Below are 25,652 nucleotides of genomic sequence, written 5' to 3'. Positions count from 1 at the left end.
GCTCAAGATGAGTTGCTGGTGGCCAGACGCTTTAGATCAGATTAATCCAGGTTTAACACACACACACACACACACACACACACACACACCTAAAATAACACCAACCAGGTGCAAAAGCAACATCGCATTGATGTTTAATATACACCTATGTGGAGCTAAAGAAAACGGTCTCGCCACAAAGACGATCTCTAAGAATTAAAATGGAAGGAATTGCATGTAATTGCTTGATTGTCTGGCTGGACTGACTAACTAAACTCTTATTTTAAATGATTCAGACAAAACAGCCGAGCTGGACAGTAATGAAGTACATTTACTTTATTTTTTTACAGTACTGTACTTAAAGGCACACTATGTAAGATTTGTACCTTAATATAACAGCTTTAAAGTCATTTTGATGGTAAACGAACTCGTAGTAGGACGAATCATGCTCATAGCAAAGCGGGGGGTGGGGGGTAGGGATGGCGAAAACTAAAAAAATTCTTGACCGACCACCGAGCCTCATTAGCCGGTTGAAACCGGGTAACCGATTAGATTAAAATATGCTACGCTATTTGAAATAACAGCCATTTCGAGCCGCGCCTGCAATTTCGCAACTCTGTCGCATCTTCTCTGCCGCTCTGCCTCCCGCTCACACACACACACACACACACGGCGCCGGCGCCGCCCTTCCACTCACGCCACTTTTTAAAAATCCCCAACAGCGCGAAACATGAGTCCCGCAAACGCGGTGCCGAGGAGCTTGTATGTAATCGCGGACAAATGGCTCCTTAGTTTCGAAATGGTTCGGGTACAAGGTGATCGCGTTGAAAATAAAGGCGTTTGTCTAGCGTTAGAAGCTCATTTGAAACATTGCCGCGGCTCATTTAAGAAAATGACAGCTCCGAACCGAAGAGACGCCGCTTTAGTTTGAGGTAGTGCTAACAATAATAAAGAAAGATGATGATCATCATCACCTTATCTGTTACCACTGAAATGTAGATGTAATGTATTTTCATATTTAAGCGCTGTATCACACAAGTTGCAACTTACATCTGTGTCATTCTTGTTGGTGAAATGGTCCCACACAAACTCTTCTCTGCACGCTTCCTCCTGTCGTCTGCGCTGGCTCTAACCTCGAGTGTGTTAGCCTGTAGTCTTTACTTTTCGCAAACCTTGTGAGCCCGCGAACCCAAACGCTGTGACCTCGCGCCAAATGTTTTTATTAGTTTATTAAGTACAAACGGGCGAGTTATGAAAAATTGAGTGTGAGGGATTTGTTCACTTCACACAAAAAGATCTTGGAATGAGATGCTAACTGTAGTAGCGTTTAGTCCACTGTCTATAATAGACTAATTTAGAGATCACTTTTTTTTTTTTTAACCGACTACCAGCAACTTTGATCGGTTAACGTTGATACGGTCAACCATCGGTCAAACGGTCATCGGTTAACATCCCTAGTGGGGGGGGGTTGCACTGCAATGCAAAAATGGCAAATCTCGCGAGAAGCACGACTTGCTTTACGGCACGACGTCACTTACATCAACAACATATGAAGCAGCCTCTATGGAAGACACTAGCACGCATCTCAGACGTGAATCACGGCGGAGTCGGAAGAGAGCGCAGAGACGGCTCTGCGTGAGTGGGATTTACGACAGTAACGTTAAATACAAGTGCACCACAGCGACTCTAGGGGTCGCTGTTTGACAAAAACGGACACTGCATAGTGTGCCTTTAAGTACACTTTTGAGTATTTTTGTGGGAAAGTATGACTTTAACTTCACTGCATTTGAATGAGAAATTTCGCACTTTCCACTCTTTTACATTTTTATCAAGGTCTTCAAAAGTCGTTTCTATGCAAACGCTTTGAAAGTCAGTGGATGATTTTGTTTCTTCTCTAAAACGTGATGTTTTTCTCAGACAGCCCCTCAGTAATCACTCTTGTAGGGTCACGTGAAGTTCACTGATTTCCCAGCGGTTTTGCCATCAGTTGATGGCAAAATGAAAGACGGTCCCACGTAACTTTGAAAGTATGTTTCCGGTTTCTAAAAAGATTAAAGATTCGTTTCATTTTAAATGTTTGCTTTGTTCGGTCGAATGTGTTTTCTACTACCTCTGGAAGTGGACACACTGCAGAAAATGATTTTCTTAGTATTTTTGTCTTGTTTCCAGTCCAAAATATCTAAAAAAGTACTCACAAAATATCTGTCAGTCAGGCTCTGAAGTGCTCTTATCACACAACGTCTTTCTCTTTTGGTACTTTCAGGTTCCCATTTCACATTTAAATGGAATATAAAATATAAAACTAAGGCTCTGGTATTAAGAAGTTTTAAGCTTGTCCACTTTTGCACTGCAAAAAATGCTTTTCTTACTCAGGATTTTTGTTTGGTTTCCAGTCCAAATATCTAAAAATTCTTAAATCAAGAAGCATTTACTAGATGAGTAAAATTACATAAGATATTATGTCTTGTTTTGTGAGGAAAAATTATCTAAATGAAGTGAGTTTTTGCTTAAAACAAGAAAAATGATCTGCCAATGGAGTAAGAAAAATAATATTTGAGTTAACATTATTTCTCTCACCCCATTGGCAGATAATTTTTAAGCAAATAACTCACTTAATTTTGATTTCTCTCCCCCAGAAAACAAGACATAATATCTTATGGCATTTTACTACTTTAGTAAATCCATCTTGATTTAAGAATTTTTTGATTTTTGGACTGGAAACAAGACAACAATCCTGAGTAAGAAAAGCATTTTTTGCAGTGCAAAAGTGGACAAGCTTAAAGCGTTTTACACCCGTGTTCAGCGTCTACTTGCGATCCGATCGGCCAACACACTTCTTAATACCAGAGCCTTAGTTTTATATTTTATATTGCATTTAAATGTGAAATGGGAACCAAAAGTGAAAGACGTTGTGTGATAAGAGCACTTCAGTGCCTGACTGACACACACACACACACCTTCAGTCCGTCTCTCAGGGATGGACAGAGTCTGTCCTCCATTTCACATCTCAGTGAATCCATCATGTGATGCTCCAGTGAGTCCTTACACTCCTGCGAGCCTCTAACACACTCTCTCTCACACACACACACACACCACGATGAATTCTGAGCTCATCACACACACACACACACGATGCATACTACACATTCACACCACAAAACAGCAAAAATAAGTCATGCTGCCAAACTACCATTTACTTTTGAACAATTCGCAGTTCCTCAAGCATCTAAAACACCAACAGAAGACGTAAAGTATGAGAATAACACAAGAATAAGTGATTCATCTAGTGGAGATGCAATACAAATAGTGCTCTATTGAAATAGTCCTCCATTGGCCGGTGCCGATCATTCAAATATCGGCCGATATATCGTGAAAACATGCAAATGATACGTCAAGATGTCGGAGGTCTCAATGCAATGCCTAAATCAGAACAATAGAAACTATAAACAATGCATGAAAACCACAGAGCATCAATCAATCCTTTCCAAATCTCTGTTTAAAACACTCGGCTATTAGTAGTTACACTGTAAAAAAAGATTAGTTGACTCAACTTAACTAAGTCAAGTCATGTTGTTGCTTTGACTGAGTTAATTTGAGTCAACTTATAGTGTCAGTCAAAGCAACAAGATGACTTGACTTAGTTAAGTTGAGTCAACTAATCTTTTTTTACAGTGTAACGAACAGTCCCAAGCACAACACCTGAATCTAATCAGCATTAAACACTGAATAATAAGGTGAAAATTAAGCAATTTTCTTTTTCTCTGGAATAATTTGCACCAATAAATCCTTCACAATAACCAGGAACATGCGTTGAGAAACTAAACAGGACCAGGTTTGATTAATGGTTTCCATTTCTTATAACACCAACATTTTTCCTCATCATAGCAACTTCCCAACACCAAGAGTTGCATCACAGACGTCTTCAAACTCCATTATTCCGTTGCACACCGTGTTAAGTGAACAAAGAGGTCAGTAACCAATCAAATCTAAAGCTGCTCGTCTCTTACCTTCTTCATTCGGCCGTTGCGTGTTCCTGCGAAGACCACCGTGTTCCCGCGGTAATCGTACGCCGCGACTGAAGTCATGCCGTCATCTTTGTCGGTGAAGAGAGGAATGCCCTCGATGGTGCTGGTGCCCCCTAGAGGCTGGTTAAAATCCTGCCCGCAGAAATTATCATCGATCTGGAGAGGCTGAAGCAGAGGAACAGAGAGAGAGTTAGAGAGAGACTCCGGCAAAAGGTCAACGACTGGGTGTTCCTGGAAACTGTATCAGCGGAAGTCACACACACACTCACACACACCAGTAAGGTCATTTATTACATGGATGCCAAAACGGGAAAGCAAGGTCACTGTATTGCAGGAAAACCTGGAAAGGTGACGCAAGGACACGGAAGTTAGTGAGTGGGAAAAGGCTATATTACGAGCTAACCCTGACCAGGCCGAAGTGGAGACAGAGCAACACTTCCTCACCAGCTGTCCCAACTATGAGGACATTAGACGGACTTTTTACACAAAATTTGAAATACTTTACCCTAACTTCATCAAACTAAACAAAAAAACACAATTTCAACATCTATTAGGAGAAAAAAGAGATGGTATCATACTAGCGGCAAGATACATTGATGCTCGTCACAAAAAGAGTGAGTTGACGACCAATCAGTGATGCGCTCACACACACACACACACACTGAATTCTAACTTTTCACAGAGTTATGAAATGTTTATAGTGTTCTACCATTTATTTATTTTATTTTTTACATTTATTTAATTATTATTTTCTGTACTAAATCATTTTCTATGTTGTACTGATGCCTTGGCAATACACAATGTATTTTTGTCATGCCAATAAAGCTTTCTGAATTGAATTATATACAATACTGAGTGAGTGAGTGAGTGAGTGAGTATTTCCACCCCGAATTTCGGAAAAAAGTTTGAATAAAAGGTTACATATATTTGGCTAACTTGCTAATATATATATATATATATATATATATATATATATATATATATATATATATATATATATATATATATTATAGCTGTAGACTTTAAGAATTATATATCTAACTAGGGTTAGAGTTTAGGTTAGACTGTTATATATAAACAATAGTCTGTGGTATGTGCTCATTCAGAAAGCTAAGGTGTGTGTGCGTGTGCGTGTGTGTGTGTGTGTGTGTGTGTGTGTGTGTGTGTGTGTGCTCTGCCGCCCAGGCACACATCAATAACCTTTCTTTCTTTCTCTCTGTCTTTTCTCTCTTCTCCTCCCCTTTTCTCTTTGTTTTTCTTTCTGTCTTAATCCCTCCAGAAGAGTCTCTACCTCACAGCAGGAAGAAAGGAAACGAAGGAAAGAAGAGCAAGACGGGCATCAATTCACTTAGCAACCTCACTTTTTCTCCTCTGAGCTAAAAACCTGATGTCAAGCAGTCAGACACACACACACACACGCAGTCAGACACACACACACACACACTGGCTGGAGGATTTATAGCTTTGAAAACATCAAAAGTAATTTAATTCACCATATTTATGCCATCATGAGCTGAGCTTATTTAAATATCAGTCTTGTGTAGTCAGACTTTTAACTATTAGCATAATGGCAAATCCCTGTGAAAACCCCAGAACACAAAAAATTATGGAAATTGGTATTGGATAGATTTTTACCAAGTTTGATGCAATGCATTATGGGACTGTCCTCTCTAAAGAGATGCTCTACCAGTCCAAATGTTTGCAGTTTGTAGGATTGATTTAATGTTTTCACCAAGGTTTATTTACTTGATAAAAAAATACAGGAAAGGCAGTAATATTATGAAATATGAAATAGTATTACAATTTAAAATCAGCTGTTTTCTATGTGAATATATGATAAACTATGACCTACCATGTGATCAAAGATGAATTTTCAGCATCATTACCCCAGTCTTCAGTGTCACATGATCCTTCAGAAATCAGTATAATATGATGATTTGATGCTCAAGAATCATTTATGATTATTATCAATGTTGAAAACGGTTGCGCTGCTTCATATTTCACTGGAAACTGATTCTTGCTGAATTATTTCTTCAACACCACATGTTACCGACTCCAAGCGTTTGAGCGGTAATGTGTGTGTGTGTGTGTGTGTGTGTGTGTGTGTGTGCTGTGTGTGTGTGTGCATCTCAGGTGTTCATGACACAAGACCTTATTCTGCCCGAAACTGCGCTCGAGTCCCGCTGCTATTTCACACTCGATTGATGCTGATGTGATGCAGTATTCTCTCAATCCTCACGGGTCACGCAGAGAAGATGAGCATTACATTCACTCAGAAGTGTGTGTGCTGAAGTAATTACATTCTCTCACACACATTCACACTTTACTAGTGAGGTGAAAACTAATGCAGGACTAAACAGGTTGCAGAAAGACAAAAAACAAAAAAAACACACAAACATAACTCCATGACAATAGGTGTGTGTGTGTGTGTGTGTGCTTGTTTATGTGCTTCCTGAGGACACACATGTGTATAATGACATGTGTATTACACTGGTATTACAACTTAAACGTGGTTTATGAGGACAGTCCTCGTAATTCAAATAGCTTAAAAAACATAAAAAACAATGTTTTATTAAAAATGTAAAAATGCAGAATGTTTCCTGTGATGGGCAGATTAAGTGTGTGTGTGTGTGTGTGTGTGTGTGTGCGTTGGGCAGGTTTAGGGATAGGGGCATTGTGTGTGTGCGTTAGGCAGGTTTAGGGAAAGGGGCATTGTGTGTGTGTGTGTGTGTGTGTGATGGGCAGGTTTAGGGATAGGGGCATTGTGTGTGTGTGTGTGTGTGTGTGTGTGTGTGTGTGTGTGTGTGTGTGTGTGTGTGATTGGCAGGTTTAGGGATAGGGGCATTGTGTGTGTGTGTGTGTGTGTGTGTGTGTGTGTGTGTGTGTGTGTGTGTGTGTGTGTGTGTGTGTGTGTGTGTGTGTGTGTGTGTGTGTGTGTGTGTGTGTGTGTGTGTGTGTGTGTGTGTGTGTGTGTGTGTGATTGGCAGGTTTAGGGATAGGGGCATTGTGTGTGTGTGTGTGTGTGTGTGTGTGTGTGTGTGTGTGTGTGTGTGTTGGGCAGGTTTAGGGATAGGGGCAGTGTGTGTGTGTGTGTGTGATGGGCAGGTTTAGGGATAGGGGCAGTGTGTGTGTGTGTGTGTGTGTGTGTGTGATGGGCAGGTTTAGGGATAGGGGCAGTGTGTGTGTGTGTGATGGGCAGGTTTAGGGATAGGGGCAGTGTGTGTGTGTGTGTGTGTGTGTGTGTGTGTGTGTGTGTGTGTGTGTGTGTGTGTGTGTGTGTGTGTGTGTGTGTGTGTGTGTGTGTGTGATGGGCAGGTTTAGGGATAAGGGCAGTGTAGGGGAGAGAATATACAGTAAGTTTGTACAGTATAAAAACCATTCGTGTGTGTGTGTGTGTGTGTGTGGTTTTCAGACTGCTGATTATGTGTCTGCCCAGGGCAGAGGCGAAACCAAACACAACACACCACATTCCAGAGAGAGAGAGACAGAGAGAGAGACACGTGAGACGTGACAATGTAAACAACGTTCTAACGATTTCAAGCGTTAAACGAGTTATTAAACACACTCCCCTGATCTGATCAGTGTGAATCACTCAAGCAACACCAGATTTTCCACATTCTGTTCTGATGAGATTTAAACGGCTGATTTCTGTGTCTGTGAGTAAGAATACACAGGTGCTTCTGTCAGACGTGCGGCAGTAAATAGGTTAATTAGCAGTGTACTCAATCTCTGACGTCAAGCAGGACGCCAACAACAACAATAAAGATTGTGTTGTGGTTTCAAAAACCGTGCTACATTTTTAGTATGAAGGAAAAATAATGTAACATTATTTAAAAAATTTTTTTACCATGGACTGCACCAAAGATAAGCAAAAACTTTGATTTCAATTTAGATGTCAAAAAAATTATTTATTTTCTTAGTTATTCTAAACTAGCATAACCCTATACACATTTTGGATTCAGGTTTAAGTGCTTCAAATTAATCTTTTGGACTCACTGGGCAATAATTAATTGTCATATGAGCCTAACCCTAGCTGATCAACATCACTAATTGTCTATTTAGTTGTTGGATGACTAGTCAACCATCTTGGATGTTCCCTAATTATTTCACACTGAAATTTGGGGTCAGTTGTGTAAAGGCCAGGTTTATCCATGATTAAAAATAGGATAGGCTAAAAAGACATTAAAGGTAGCTACAATATGCAGTATTTTCTGCCGCTAGAGGCGCTACATTCCAAACAACAACAGCGGCGTAGCTTGATGACGAAGTGAAGCAGCGTGGAATGATGGGAACTGTCGTTTTTAACTTCACTGTGGATGTAAATCATCAGACGGGAATCGAAAATCATGTTCATGGATGAGGTACAGTTCTATTTTTATAAATGTTGCATTTAATGACATGCTTATATTTCATTAAAATGAATTAACCGCAAGAAAAGTAAGGTTTAATACTAAATTGGTTATCATGTTACTGTATTTTGTCGAATTCATTGTTGTGATAACGCTGCGCAGTTTTACGTGTTCTAAACCATTGTTGTAAAAGTGCAGTCGAACACACACATCATTTGCCAAAAGACGGATTAATCTTTACGTATAACACATGCTATATTTATTTACATGGCCATAAACACCAGACGTGATAAACAATGTCAATAAACTAAACACAAGCCTAAAGCAATAATACTTTCCTCACATAAACATAACTATTACCGAATGCTACATTTGGAATATATAAAACTGACCCGTACGTTTATGGGACTTGTGTTTGTCGACAGAACCGGCTGCAATCGGTAAATCATAATTGTGTTCATAACGACTGCGCGAAACAAGCTAACGTTTGTTGTTTGATAGACGCTACAACTACAACTTCCGCATTTGTCCAGGACTCCGCGCAGTACGAGCGGACACCGAGGGTGACGCGGATATGACGCACTGACTGGCGACTAGCTCGCCCGCTTTTTTCTCACGATTTAAAAATAGTTGGAAACCTTTGGGATATTGTAAGTAATCAACTTAACAAAATATATAACACTGGCCTTGTGATTTTGGGATATTTTAATGCACAAATATTACATATTGTACCTTTAAGTCAGTGGTAAGCACAGTGTGAAGATAATTTATTTTGACTATAAACCCTGAATGTGTAAAAAATTTAAATAGCTTGAGTTTTGAGAGAGTTTTAAGAGTCTTGAACAGTTTCTAGTGTTGAAGTATTTAGACGTCACACGTTCAGCCACTCGGTATCAGATTTGCTTCCCAAAAACTTCTTTCATTCTCTATTAATCCAGCCGCTTAGAGCTCTACAGATAGACTTTAAATATAAAGAAAGGGAAAAAAGATCAAACCGATTTGGAACGAGTCAGAAAAATAAAAATGGGGATCTTTATCTCTGAGTGCTTGGTTAAATGAAAGCCATTCTTTGCCATTGAAAGCCCCAAGAAAGACAGAGCGAGTGAGACGAACAGAGACGAATGAGGAGAGAGAGATTAAGAGCGAGCGAACGAGAGGACGAAAAGCAAGCCCTGGTCCCAGAGGACCGTGATGGCAGAGAAGATGGGATCAAGCCTCGGTAAATGAATTAGAAAGCATGAGCGAGAGAGCAACTCATGAAATTTACTCAACTCCCCTAATGATGTTCCTGTCTGACTGAATAATGGAAGCACTTGGGAGAAAGACAGCAAGAGAGAACGGACGCAAAAGGAAACAGGAGGTGGGTGACAGGAAGAGTGCTTGTGATATTTATATTCTACAACGTTTTAATGAAGTTAGACACAAGCTAATAGTGTAGTCGAGGTACTTGACAATAGTTGCACTGTAGTCTTATCCAGTCGTCCTTAGATTTGCATCCCAGCCCAATAAGTAGACTCTACTAAAGAGCAGTGTTTCTCTCCAGTCCCACCAACCTCACAGAATGTTTTAGATCGGGCTGTCACTTGTGTGAAAAAATCCTGTTTGATTTTTGAGACATAAGTGTTCATTGAATCCATTGTAAAATCGATTTTCCACGTCTAAAGACGTTTCCATTTTCAACGCCAAATATATATTATATATAAAGGCAAATCCACGGACAACTAACAGGTATTAGGACTAACATAAAGAGGGCGCTTGAGACGCGCACGTCAGCAATATTTCTGATGATTTATTGGCATGAAGTTTCAATAAACAATGCCAAACAGGAGTGACACATTCTCGAAAGTCATTTACTCTCTTACCTTTGTTCTTTGATTAACATTAATGACACTTTAAGACCAGCCGCTGCTGACAGAGACGCGATCTGACACACGTCCCATTTCCTCACAAATCTCTACGTTCATTTAATACTTTATTTAAATAATTTAAGACTGCTCGTATGAGGACACTCGACAAAACGGACATTTTGGCATAATTTGTGAGTGTTATGGTTTGTTCAAGCCCGAAAGAGAACTCAATACTGACGCGCGTCTTTTCTGTGGGTCGCGTGTGTGTGTGTGTGTGTGTGTAATAGGCAGGACTTACAGCGTCTCTTTAGTCTTGTCGCGCTTGAACGGTTTAAAAGCATTCACATTAATAAGAGCGTGATCATACAACGCTAGTCAATTGCGCTAAATATTTTTAACGCTTTAAAATTTATTTATTTTTGCGAGCAAGTGATGAAACCGGTGTTGTGACTGAACACCGTGTAACACCGGTAACACCGACTATCGTAGCAAGCCTAGTCTGAATACTGACAGAATTCACATTTTTGTTGTAAAAAGAGACATTATGCTGAAGTATATATTGGCTAAGTTGGTCTGATCGATTGTCCAATCGATTTTTCGAACGTAAAGTGACAGCCCTAGTTTTAGATGCCTCCATTTTCAACACAATAGGGGCCAGATTTGCTAACAGCTTGCGCCAGCGCAAACCCTCTTTTGGTGTTAAATAACTACTGTTAAGATTTACTAAAGACACGCAGTTAAAAATTAACACTGAAAAGGCGTGGAGACAGTGATTTATTGCATATGCAATTATAGGATTTTCCCTTTCAGGCACAACATTTATGGGAGGAGAGTATTTAATTTATTTATTAAAGGTTTGCGCTCGTCAATGTACTGGTGTTTACGCCATTATTGACCGCCCCAAAAAAGCATGTCTTAAACCAGACCCTACCTGGTAGATTGCATTGGTCATTATAGAAATGATCTGACTGCGTCTGTGTTCTTTAATTTGCGCGTTGTCAGTAGATCACGTGCAGAACCCATCGGCGCTGTTTTGCAATTGCGCTCTCACACTAATTTGCCCTGTTTAGTAAATCTGCCCCTAGGAAAATGATGTGTTAAATCAGGTAGTAAAACATCTAAAACATTCTAGTAGGTGGGTCTCCAGGACTGGAGTTGAGAAACACTGCTATAGAGGACTTTATTAGGCCACTCCTGAAAGTTCCCAGTTGTCCTATCCAAACGACCCTAGTCTGATCTACATGGGTTAATGAGCTGATGAGTTGAATCAGGGGTGTTTGATTAGGGAGACAAAGAAAATGTGCAGTGTTGGGGGTCCTTCAGGAGCAGGGTTGGGGAACACTGCTATAGAGGACTTATTAGGCCACTCCTGAAAGTGTTCAGTTGTCCTATCCAAATGACCCTAGTCTGATCTACAATTTCTCCACTTATATCTAATCACAATCACCCTTTGCACCAAGATAATGGAAGCTGAACTCTAACAGAGGACATTAGTTAAGCACACCCATTCATCCAACCCAACAAATCAATCGTCACAGCCATGCAGTGTGTCTTAATGGCCTGCAATCAGAGGCTTACCGAGTTGATGCATGGTAGCTCCTTGTTGAGTAGCCAGGGCAAAGACAGCCTGCCCTCTCCTCTATAGCACGATTGAATCCTTTCCTTGATCTTCTCCTTTATTTTGGTTAGCGTGAACAGGCAGAGTGCTGACTCTTTTGGGGGTTTGGCTCGGTTCTTCTGGCCTTGGGAGAAGACTGTAAACAATATGTCCTCTTGCTCAGACACTCCCAAAGAGTTTGCAAGTTGCCTTCCGGGTTTGCTCAAGTAGGCGTCCTGGATCAGTCGATACTCGACGCCATCTTTGGTGCATCCAATTGGGAACTCCACGTAGGAATAGAACCTGGGATCATCGATACAGAGTCGGACGATCTTAGAGGTGAAGAACTGTTCCCCGCTGGCATCAGGAGAAGTTAGTTGGGTATCTAGCTGCAAGGTCAAGTAGTAGACAAACTGCTCACTGCTAAAGCTGTATATGTAGTAGATGTCAAACGCCGGGAATTTGGACAGAGTATCCGACGGGATCTTCAGCTGCGACGAGACAAACTCGTCCTGGTGGACAAAGCTGAACATGTCAGCATCCTCTTCATTGGCCATTAACTTACGGCTGGAAAGTGTTGGGAAGTACTCCGATTTCCCATCGATGGGCGTCCCAATGAAAAGCTTGCTGGTATGACCCTCAGAGATGATGACGCCGGACATGGTTCCCGACTCGACGACGCTGGAGAGGTAGTGTTCCTTGCGGTGTTGTGGCTCGCCAAGCTTGAAAAGGTTATCCAGGCGCAGAAACTGACAGATGCCTTGCGAGGTGCTTCCACACGCAATGAGTCTGTTTTGAGGATAGTCTATTAGCAGCAGTTTGTTCACATTACTATTTGGGGAAAGATCATGGGGGCATAACTGTACACTTGGAGGTGGATAACATTTCTCGTTGTCCACTACCGGACCCGTCTCATGACTCCTCAACTTGGTCAAGTTGCTAGAGAGCTTGTAGATCCAGTTTACCGCACCAACGTAAACATCTCCTGTCTTGTTATGGATGGCTAAATGCGTCAGACCCCAGTCAGAGGGAAAGAATGACTTAAATGGCTCCGGTGCTCCTCCAGAAAGGTGGGGGGAAATGCAGATTGTCAGAAGCCCAAGGAGCATTACAGTCCTTGGGCTAATAATGCATTGCGGCCCCTGCTGAGGCCACATATTTGCACTGGTCCTCACAAGTGCAAGATGTGGTGGTCCACGCTATTAGTCTTCAATCTGGGACTTTTGAACGAACTCAACAAATAAGAAAGGAAGGCAGCACACGCCTTATCGATTCAATGCTTCCTTGCCTTCTCACACAACAGTCATCCACTCCAACATCCACCTTAATTCCTCGTCTGGAGCTCCTGCAGGGCAAAAAACAAACACATTATGAGTGCAAACGTAACATATCTGATTTATTATGCATCATTTCTCAAAGTCAAACAGTGGGGAAAGAGAGTCAAGACAATATCTTTAAGTTTGCAACCAATCATTTAGAACCGTGTGGTCGAATGAGGCGAACCGTGTCAACTTTTAATTACTAAGACTGATAGCTCTGAGGGTGAAGATGGATTAGAGATGTACTGTAAACAAACTCAACACCACAGCTACAGAGTTGGACCCGCATCAGTTCTGGCACAAGACATCCATCATCACAAAGTGTCTGACAGCAGCTTTGTGTAGATCAAGTATGCAAGCATATAACGGTGTACCTTTAAAAGGGCCCTGAACAACAAACAAGTCTAAAGTAAGTCTTTGAGGTCTGAGATGCTTGAAGTTGTTCTGGGCTTTACACGGGCAAGAAAATTACTTTGTCCTGTTTCAAGTCAACATGAAATGATTTATACAGCTTTTTCTATTCTAATTCACAGCCCTGAGAACACACATTTCAGTATAAACCCAAAAAGCGTTCCACAATGCGTTATGATGATTCATATATGCACTATATCGATTTTATTTGTTCCCAATGATTATATGATTCAAAATTCTTTCAGAATGGTGACAGACTAAATATAGCAACTAGGCCCTGTTTAGATCTGAGCTCCTCAAACCCAGCTCTGGAGAGTCACTGCCAAGCGTTTAGATAGAAGAACAAGCTAATTAAGGTCTTCAGAGTAACTAGAAAATTACAGGACGGTGTGTTTGATCAGGGATTGAGCTAAACTCTGCAGGGCAGTGGCTTCAAATCCAGCCCTGGTTCACAGGTGAAACTCGAAAAATTAGAATATCGAGCAAAAGTTAATTTCAGTAATTCAACTTAAAAGGTGAAACTAATATAGACTCATTACATGCAAAGTGAGATATTTCAAGCCTTTATTTGTTATAATTGTGATGATTATGGCTTACAGTTTATGAAAACCTTATCACAATATTCTAATTTTGACTTTGGGGTTTTCATAAGCTGTAAGCCATAATCATCACAATTATAACAAATAAAGGCTTGAAATATCTATATAATATATTAGTTTCACCTTTTAAGTTGAATTACTGAAATAAATAAAATAAAACTTTTGCACGATATTAAAATTTTTCCAGGTTCACCTGTAGATGTTGCGATTTAAGTCAAAGATCAACAAACCCAGGACTAATATCACAGTGAATAAAGATTTGGACTGGTAACTCAAAAGGGCGACCAACCATGAAACCACAGGTTACTCCAGAGATTTGATAAAAATGAACACCCAGTTAATTGTTAGGAAAACCAATTACGCCAACAGAAAAATAAATCCAAACAAACAAATCTGAGTTCACCACCATTTCCACTGGAAAAAATGAGACGACAGAAGAACTACAAAAACAGGAAAATCTCAGCAACAGGAGAAAGCCGGAGGCAAGCGAAACCTGTGAAAGATAAAGGAAATAAAAAGAGGAGATAGTGCAGAGGGAAAATAGGAGGAATGGTTTCCTTTCTCTATCCTTTTCTTTGCCCATTTCTTATCTCCATGGCTTTTTTCCTGTTTGCGGTGAACTGAGGGTCTTCTTATCTGTCCATCATTCCCCAAGGACGAGATGATGGGAAGTGGCGTCATTCCACAGATCTCCAGAAACATGCGCAAAAATGGACTAGAGAAAGAAAATTATTCCTCGGCCTATCAGCAGAGGACCAGCCAACCAAAACTCAAACTCAAATTCAATTTCAGAGATGAGCTACTATCATATTTATTACATTGTTCTTTTTCCAAACAATTATTAACCATAGCATTAACCAGTGTAACCTAAAATGGTTCCTACAACCAGTTAATACTGTAAAACCCTAGTAAATCAATATAGCTCTCCTTCAAACAGCATAAAGAAGCTTTCTGAATCTGTTATTTTTATGATAGTAGTAGTGGCTATAGATGGTGGTTATTTTATTACTTTATTCATACATTTTATAGGAAGCTATAAAACGTATAGCCAGTTGGCTCTTTAACACTAACAAAAAAGTATCCTACTACCATGTTTTTGGACATGTGCCATATAGCATTGTGTATTATTTTAAGTACCACAATATGGTAACCATTCAGTACTATGCAATTTCCATTACTTTACTATGGTACCACCACTGTACTAAGGGAAGTCGTGAGATGTCTCCGGGTGCAAACCAAAGCAAAAGAAAAATAGAAAGAGGCAGAAACTAGATTCCCAAACCTCATTTCTCTTCATTTGAGCGGATCGGTCTTGACAGAGTCAACCGTAAATAATATCCAACCAAATTGCATCTATCCCCTCATATATCTATCTGGCAATGGAATGGTTAAAACCGTCTACACAGAAGTATTTGTCGTGATTTTAGAGATAGTCTAAGAATGAAAGGGAATGAACATGAAACTATAGGATAAACGATAAAAAATGTAAGCCAGAACGCCTCAGAAAGGACCGACATCTTAAGAGAATTATCAATCTCATCAAAAGATAAAAGAAATTCTTGCCTAACATCCCTGAATGCTTTCTTTCATCTAGTGTTCTCATCTTCCACTTTTAGATTCGCCAATTTCCCATGAGTACCTGCACTTCAGACGACCAGTAGGCGATTAAATGACGCCAATCAATGAATCTGCAAGTGCCCGAATCAGCCGCTGAATATGTATCCGCCTGTGCATAGTGCCGTTCTCACAGATATCACAGATCTCAGCATTGCTCAATATTATCATCAGTGGCATCAGTTTCTACTTGTGTCAGTCAAATGAGCCGTTCACACACACATCCTACCTGAAAACCGCAGACTATTGAGCAAACATTACAATGCGAGAACCTGTACTGGCACATCTACCACAAGATTTATGTATGTATGTACATGATATGCAAAAACTGAAATGTTTTATTTAATTAACATAACATTAAACAACAACACCATGGAAATGCAATGCAATGCACAAATGTCTTGTACAAATGCACAAAAAAAAGGGTTAATTCTTAATTTTACTGTAAGCAACATATAAAATGTCTTTTTTTGTGTTTTTGTGAAAGACGTTCCTGGTGAGATTCACCCGCCACACACAAACACTGGAGCGCATTCAGCATAAGGAACATGAGACAGAGTTAATATGGAAGTCAATTCATTCTCCATTTTTCCCACAGCTGCCCGAGGACACGTTATTCAGCGAGTCGTCTGCTTTAGAAAACACAGCATAAATTCACGTGCACACACTGCGGACAGACCTCTAAACCCGTCTCCTCAGATAATGGCGAGCGGTTGCAGGCGGACGGCTGATTTATTACTTGTGGCATATCAATTACAGAACTCGCCTCTCAGATCTGGAGCGAGAATACACACAGAATACACTCCGAAAAAGACGAGATGCGGCTCACGTGTTTAAAACACACACAGAAGCAATATACTCATATAAACAATAAGTCTCAGGTGGGGGAAAGCAGACACAAACTATATGGCATACTTTACAAAAAGAAGAAAGTACCATACAATAGGCTTTTTGTGCACAATATCTGAAGTTTAAAGTTTTAAAACTACAGATAAAAAGGTTTATCACTACAACAGTATTGGGATTACATGTTTTTTCATACATAATATTTGGGTGATTCTTCACTTTCAACTAGGGCTGTAAACGATTAATCGCGATTAATCGAATCCAAAATAAAAGTTTGTGTTTACATAATATATGTGTGTGTATTAATATAGATAATATAAATATGTATATATATATATATATATATATATATATATATATATATATATATATATATATATATATATATATATTTATTAGTATAAACACACACATGCATGTATATATTTGAGAAATATTTGCATTTATATAATGCATATATATTTTTATATGATTTATATTATATATAAATAGAACTATTTTATATATAAATAACAATTTTTTCTTAAATATATACAGTACATGCATGTGTGTGTATTTATATACAGTATACAAAATAATTATACACCGTGCACACACTTATTATGTACATTTTTTATTTTGGATGCGATTAATCGCGATTAATTGTTTACAGCCCTACTTTAAACTACTTGAATAATGACATTTGTGATGGTTTAATTGATTTATAGGGCTAGTTAATATATATTTTATATAACGTATACTATACAATAACTAAGCATTTTGTGCATATCTGAATTATGTTCTGTATTTGCCAGAACAGAGCAAATCGTGGATCCTGAATCTCACAATGCAATGTGCTTAACATGGCTTTATTTGCAGTGTGACGAACTAACTGGAGAGCACTTGCAGCTTTAAACAACCCAGTTTAAAGTTTAAAAACTACAGTTAAAAGGTTGATCACTGCATACAATACACTATATTTAGGATTAAATGTTTTTAGTACATGTGATTCTTCACTTTCAACTGCTTGAATAATGACATTTGTGATGTTTTAAACTCTGAGCGATGGAGGATGGGAAGGCAAACATGAGTTCACAGGAAGTGGCCAGTCAGCAATGACACGGTCATTTCACAGCTCATTATCCCATTAATTAAACATGCTAAATAAGCCTCAGAGAAACGATCTGCATGCAGAACTCAACATGTGTGTGTGTGTGTTTATCCAGCAGAACACACACGATACAGCGCTGACCTGTGCATGGAGGGGTATGCAAGTAAAATAATGCTTGTGAAACAAAAAAAGTGTTACATTTGCATTAACTGAAAAAAATATGCATTGCATAAATCGAATTTGAACCACTCAATTTGTAGAAGTGAATTTGTAAACCGAAATATAATGGACCGAAAATTGCCTGTCAAATATTAGGCTATATTATATTTTTTAAACAGAATGTATATTTTGGAAGTGAAATCTGAAAGGTGAATATTGATTATTAACGTTTTAATAATGAAAATGTGTGTGAAATGTTTCGAATTGATTTATTCACAGCTTAAATATACAACCATCTCAAATATGCAAGCATGGTTAATAATGCAATGCATATTTTTTCAAGTAGTGCAATTCAAGAAGCTTTTTTGTTTTCAAAAACATTTGCCATTATTTTACTTCCATTAATATATATTAATGCACACCATAATCCAACAATTATGAACTGTATGCATAACATTTACCCCAAAATACCACAGTAAAAATCATAAAAAATTTAAATGATCATCTTCAAACATCATAGATTTATAATCTAAAACTATGTGAGCATTTACAGTAGTAACTCCTGAAATAAGGCAGGGGAATAAACAGATGTTGTTTACACTCGTCCCTTTAATGCCTGACCCGTCGGGCCCTCGACCCCCGTAGAGGAGAAAATCCCCTCACACACACACACACACACACACACACACACACACACACACACTCATCTCCACATTTAAGCTTTCAGAAACAGGTTTTTGACCCACGCATGTCAAGATCTCTGCACTCATGAGGCAAAGCAAACAGACATGCAGAGAGAGAGACATCTACCACAAATCTAGAGCTATAAACCCATTATATGATCCCACTATCTGATCGAAACCTCTTTGAATAAGAAAGAAACCACCCAGCAACCAAACAAAACACTGCCGTGACAAAATAGCAACATTCTGTATTAAAATTAAAATAAAAGTTGAAAGACGAGTTTGGCAGAGAATATATTCTGGAGTTTTATTTTATCAGATCTGTTTTTTTTTTATCTAAATTTTTTTTTCAGTGGGTTTGGTTCTGGAAGTCCCATTAGGATTTAAAAAAAGTCTTTGTTTAAAGTTATAAGCCATGAACCAAACAAATCAGCTACGAGGAGGATCACATTCATAACATTATAAACTTAGCTTTGAAGCAAAAAAGTTTTTAAAAATCAGAGATAGAAGACTGTAAACTTAAAGTCCCCCTGTGGTGAAAATCCAGCTTTTAATGTTGTCTATGTCTATGTGGTGTTTTTAATCTGCTTAAAGACAAACCATGTGCATAAGTTTTATGTACATTTGCTCACCTGTCTAATAAAGCACATGCAAGATCGGCGTCTCTGTCGAGTGGAAGTTAGTCGCGGACGCTAGCTCTCGGCGTCTCTGTCGAGTGGAAGTTAGTCGCGGACGCTAGCTCTCGGCGTCTCTGTCGAGTGGAAGTTAGTCGCGGACGCTAGCTCTCGGCGTCTCTGTCGAGTGGAAGTTAGTCGCGGACGCTAGCTCTCGGCGTCTCTGTCGAGTGGAAGTTAGTCGCGGACGCTAGCTCTCGGCGTCTCTGTCGAGTGGAAGTTAGTCGCGGACGCTAGCTCTCGGCGTCTCTGTCGAGTGGAAGTTAGTCGCGGACGCTAGCTCTCGGCGTCTCAGAAACGCCACGCTGATATTGATCCTCGTTTTAGTTCTCCTTTTGTCCCAAAGTCTGCTTGCCATGGTCCATAATGTTTGAACGAAACAACAACAGCGTGAGCGCCGCTAGACGTAACGGTGTTGTCAACGTATGTCGCCATGGTTACTACGGCAGTACGAACGGAAACCAGGGATAACGCGGATATTACGTCATTGACAGGCGACAAGTGAACAGGGATTCCGGGACGAGCCATTATTCAAAATTGGAATTTCTCTGAAATTAAAAAGCTTTGGGAACTTTTGGGATATTGTAAGTACACAACTGCAGGAAAGTGATTTTTGGATATTTTATTGCTAAATTCTTTTATATTGTACCTTTAAAACTGCAGTGAACCAAAGACAGTCTCAAAAACACGGTTATGAAATCGCTGGTGTTTCTGACATCACACACTACCTCGTAACCAATCAGATCAACGTGTGATCGTTAACCACTGGATCTCTGAGCGAGTGGAGGCGGGGCTCATTTGCATATTCATAGAACCGCGAATACTAAAGAGACACACGCATGATATTTTTTCAATATTTCTCTAAATGTGTAAGCTTTTGGAATTAAAAGCCTTAAATGGAGATATTGTGCCCGTTCACAAATAAATCACAAATAATTGGAAGCTGGTGCAACTGGATAAGTGTGTGACCTTCAAACTTGGACTGTTTTGGTAAACAGACATGACACTATGAAAGTATGTGTGTTTGTTGAACATCCCTCAGCCTTTATTTAATATTGGACTTCATGCAAGTCCTTCACAGGAGAATGGTTCAGTGAAGCAAAAGCATTTGGGAAAAAAAACAGGCGTCTCAAATTACTGTAAAACAGACCAAGACGACAAAAAAAAAAAAGCGTAGTTTCATCACCTAGCCACCGGGTTTACGAGCCGGTTACCCAGAATCCCCTGCTCTGAAGACTCATGAGGGTCTAACACTGTCTGTCCTTCTCTCTTTCCCGTGTTCTGCTTTCCACATGGTCAGTGAAGCATAAGATACAGTGCGGCTCGTACAGCTGCGTGTGTGTGTGTGTGTGTGAGAGATAACACACAAGATAGCTCGAGCTCTTTCAATCTATCAGGAATGCGATCTGAGAGAATGAAAACACATCTGAGCAATAAAACGCTGAATCACATGATGATGATGATGTGCATATTTGCATACATGCATATGCATGACACTCGTATGAGAGAATGAATGATAAACTAGTAAAACAAGACGAATCGTCCCTCGACTCATCCGTCTCTGCCGCCACTATTACATCATATACATTGCACTTTTTGGCAATGACTGATTATGGTGCACTTTAAATTCCAGTCACATGCTGTTATGCAAATAAGTAAATTAAGTGAATTCAGAAACACATGAGTTGTTTTCAGTGCAGTGCATTATTGTGAGTGCTTCAAATGATCTCGGATGCATGAAGAACAAGTGAACAGCTCCTGAAACACGATCAAACGAGCTCTAACTGACTATATGATCAGAACTATACACAGTGCTTTACACTTTACTCTCTGAAATATTAGCTTGCAAATCATTGTGTGTTAGTCATACTATAGTCAGCCTATATTTTATCCTAAGTTTTTCGATATAAACTCATAGAAAGCGCATGGTTGTGTTCTGTAAGCGGTCTGTCTCTCGGCTCTAGAGAACAGTTTTAGAACAATGACATTTTCCATTCGATTTGTTTTCTTGCTGTCTCAACTCTCATTGTGTGACCTTTACAGACAGATAATTCTATTCTGCCTTGCGTCTCATTTGCTGTGGATTCTTACACGAGTGTGTGTGTGTGTGTGTGTGTGTGTGTGTGTGTGTGTGTGTGTGTGTGTGTGTGTGTTGACACGATTACTGTGAGCTAATGAATGAGTGTGTGAGCGCTCTGGACTCCCTCCTCTCTGTTTAGCATTCTCATTATCAGAAAGGCTACATTTGCATCTTAAACACAAATTAAACTGTTGCAAATTGAATTGCAGATTTGTGCCACTGCACACACAGAGCGAGAGAGAGAGCAAGTGAGTGAGAGAACGAGAGAATGAGAGAGAGAACGAGTGAGTGAGTGAACGAGAGAAAACGAGTGAGTTAGTGAACGAGAGAACGAGTGAGTGAGTGAACGAGAGAGAACGAGTGAGTGAGTGAACGAGAGAGAACGAGTGAGTAAGTGAATGAGTGAGTGAACAAGTGAGTGAGTGAGAACGAGAGAGAGAGAACGAGGGAGTGAGAGAACGAGAGAGAGAGAGAACGAGGGAGTGAGAGAACGAGAGAACGAGGGAGTGAGAGAATGAGAGAGAGAGAGAACGAGGGAGTGAGAGAACGAGAGACAACGAGGGAGTGAGAGAACGAGAGAATGAGAGAGAGAGAAAATGAGAGAGAACAAGTGAGTGAGTGAGTGAGTGAGTGAGCAAGCGAGCGTGTGAGTTAGCATGTGAGTGAGTGAGTGTGTGTGTGAGTGAGTGAACGAGAGAATATGAGAGCGAACGAGAGCGTGAACAAGAGAGTGAACGAGAGAGAGAGAACGAGAGTGAACGAGAGAGCGAGAACGAGAGAGCGAGAACGAGTGAGAGAGAACGAGAGAGTGAACGAGAGAGCGAGAAACGAGAGAGAGAACGAGAGAGAGAACGAGAGAGTGAGTGAACGAGAGAGAGAGAACGAGAGAGTGAACGAGAGAGTGAAAGAGAGAGAGAGAGAGAGGGAACGAGAGAGTGAATGAGAGAGTGAATGAGAGAGAGAACGAGAGAGAGAACGAGAGAATGAGAGAGTGAACGAGAGAAAGAGTGAGTGGCAGAGAGAGAGACTTGTATATAAAACGGATGCTGATTGCGACATTGGGAAAAGGTGATGTCACACAATTAGATGCTTACAAACTTTAAAAGTGGAAAATTATGATTAAGATAATGTCTAAAAGACATTAAATTGGTGTTATTATGAACACACCTGAACTCACACGAATGCAGTTGTCTTATAGAACTAACAAAACACGAAAAGTAGGTTTTTGCAATGATACACAGTAGAACCATCCTTTCAGTTCTTCAAAAGAACGTTTCTTAGTGTGAAGAGCATTTAAAATATATATAAAGAACATTTTGTGCAATAAAAAAAATGTTAAAGGTTCTTCATGGAACCATCAATGCCCATAAAGCATGACACAAAAAGTAAATTTCTAGAAAAGTACCATGGTAATCTGCATTTTGGATAACTCATGTTAGCAAGACGACACACACACACGCTCATGTTAGCAATACGACACACACACAAGGAACCTTAATACTTTAATCACATTGAGAGCACTAGTACTAGAGGCAACTGACTTGCTAGTTGCTAACACAGAACAGTTTACAAGAGCGGACCGTGAGAAAGAGTGTGTGTGTGTGTGTGTGTGTGTGTGTGTGTGTGTGTGATCAAACTTCAATCTGCAGCTCAGCAAGAGACAAAACCACCAACCGGTTCATAAACCTCCAAACAGTGACTCAGCCAGACAGACCAGCTCGACTTCTTTACCGCTAACACACACACACACACACACACACACACACACACACACACACACACACACAGGTTTGAGCAGTTTTTGATTTACATGAATGACATCAGTGTGTGGTTTTCTCCTCTGAAACCTCAACATTTACATGAGATACGGGTAACATGTGTAAACATACAGGACTGGATAATATAATCATGCTTGTTTGCTACTTTAACACCGTGTCCTAACCAGACGCGATAAGATCCAGCGACAAATAATTTGTCTGTCCACACTAGACGCGACTGCGAGATGCGTCAAAATCAATCAAAACCCACAGCCAATCATAACAGAGTGTGGGCGGAGTCAGTAAGTCAGTAAGTGCACAGCCAATCATAACAGGGTGTGGGCAGAGTCAGTGAGTGCACAGCCAATCAGAACAGCGTGTGGGCGGAGTCAGTGAGTGCACAGCCAAACAGAACAGCGTGTGGGCGGAGTCAGTGAGTGCACAGCCAAACAGAACAGCGTGTGGGCGGAGTCAGTGAGTGCACAGCCAAACAGAACAGCGTGTGGGCGGAGTCAGTGAGTGCACAGCCAAACAGAACAGCGTGTGGGCGGAGTCAGTGAGTGCACAGAGTAATCTTGACCGCAATCACAAGAAAATGGATAAGTAGCTACATAATCAAATTCACAAATATTACACCATTTAAACATTATTCAAACACATAGGCTACTGAGTTACTAAAACAATATTTGTCAAAGAATACACTTGTTTTTTCACAGTTTGAACGTTCTTGTTTCCATTTGTTTAATTTCAAGATCTGAGGTGAATTATCCAGTGTTGCTTTTACAGCTCAAAGCTGGAGCACTACATGATATTCAGTCACATGACACGCTTTTAACATTAAATAAGCAGATAAACAGCACCTGAGATTATCATCGCCACACTTTGTGTTTGTTGTTCCAGCGCGACGTCGCAGAAAAATAGAAACCGTTTCTAGACTCGTAGGACTCGGAAGAGACTCGGAAGAGAGGCATTTTATACATAGACAGTATATGAGATGGACACAGCGACCCCATAGGTTTCAACGGAGAAAAGTGAAGCCCATTAGAAGCATCACTTCCTGATCGCCAGGCGAACTGCGCAGGCTCAAACTGAGCTTGATGACGTAGATGTGACGTGAGCAACGTGTCTGACAGCTGTCAGTCTTCTAGTCGCTGTGCCGAGAGAATCTGAATCATTCTCTTCCGAATCTCGCAGAAACGGAGAGCGTGAGCATTAGCTGTCCATGAGCAGCGGGAGCAACTTTATCACTCTCTATGGGCTACTCCCTTGACTTTATCAGACTTTATGCCTCCACGTCCCCCGATCGCCTGCGAGCTTCTCCACCGGTCTATACGGTAATTTCTCTACAGTGCGACAGAGAGTCGAGTGGTTATGACGCAATCGTTAGCCTATTTTTGCAAAAACTGCTTCTACGGGCCATAACGTAAGATACAAGGTAATGGAGCCTTTTATACATTGTCGTGTTTCTTTAGAAATAAATAATGGACAAATGGAGTCTTTAAACGCCTCAGATGTAAAGTTATTCGCTGTCAAAGTGACGCCAAAATGAATGGGAGTCAATGGAATGCTAACAGCAGGTGTTAGCTTGCTAGCTAATGGCGGCACGCGGGGAAGGCTTCAGTTTCCGGCGGATGGATTACCCGCTTGCTTTTATCGCATGTATGACGTAATGCGCATCTCAGAGACTGTACAAGACGGGCATTTGTGGTTAAAGAGTATATAATTTTTATTTATTTTTAGAAAATGGCGGATGGTTTGTCTAGATAAGACTCTTATTCCTCGGCTGGGATCGTGTCGAGACTGAAGCTGCACTGAAACTCACATCTGAACCTTCAAACCGTCGGGTGCAGTTGAAGTCCATTATATGGAGGAAAATCCTGGAATGTTTTCCTTTAAAAACCTTAATTTATTTTCGACTGAAGAAAGACAGACATGAACATCTTGGATGACGTGCGGGAGAGTAAATTATCAGGCAATTATTATTTGAAAGTGAACTACTCCTTTAATTAATGGACAAATCTGATAACACACAAACACAAAACGCCATTCAAAACGTAGAGAGACTTGATTTTATCCATCAGAATGTATTTTTGGTTATCAATGGTGTTCTTCAATAGCCCTTCTCTCCTCTCTCCTCATCTCCGTCTGCTGATATCACTCAATCAGACGCGTTTATGATCAGAGTCTGCAGTGTGTCTCGCTTTTCCTCGACTCGACGTCTCCAGCAATCAGTTTCCTGATCCCAGCTCAATCAACACACTGATTTCTCATCATCATCATCATCATCACACTGATTTCTCATCATCATCATCATCATCATCATCATCATCATCATCACACTGATTTCTCCTCCGAACCTCCAGCGGTGAAATCAAGCCGGCTGCGACGTGATTGGCTGACACCTCGCGATCAGAAAAACTCATGCAACTAATACACAGAAACCGCACACACACATCTGGAGATGAAGAGAGATCCAGCACGGCATAAACCGCTCACTGTATCATATTTGATAGGCCAAAAATTGTTGCACACAATCTCAGTCCTTAAATTAAGCAGAATCAAGTCATTTGAACTTAAATTACATTAAACCGACCCTAAAAATTTTGTGTAATCTTGTATAACT

At 40.2% G+C, this 25,652-nt stretch overlaps 1 protein-coding gene across 1 annotated transcript in view; it reads right to left on the bottom strand.

Moving 5' to 3' along the window:
- Positions 1-25,652, bottom strand: part of plxna1b (plexin A1b) — a 113,049-nt gene that overhangs the window by 72,057 nt on the left and 15,340 nt on the right. The window contains exons 2-3 of the mRNA XM_079629513.1: positions 11,779-13,142; positions 3,987-4,169 (exon numbers count right to left, since the gene is read on the bottom strand). Coding sequence (XP_079485639.1) covers positions 3,987-4,169; positions 11,779-12,954 — 1,359 coding nt within the window. The 5' untranslated portion in view covers positions 12,955-13,142. The remainder of the gene's footprint in view (positions 1-3,986; positions 4,170-11,778; positions 13,143-25,652) is intronic.

This window comes from Phoxinus phoxinus, assembly GCF_949152265.1.
Source record: "Phoxinus phoxinus genome assembly, chromosome: 11".
In the NCBI taxonomy this organism is placed as follows: domain Eukaryota; kingdom Metazoa; phylum Chordata; class Actinopteri; order Cypriniformes; family Leuciscidae; genus Phoxinus; species Phoxinus phoxinus.
Note: the sequence above shows the minus strand (reverse complement) of the source record. Positions and strands in the feature narration are given on the sequence as shown.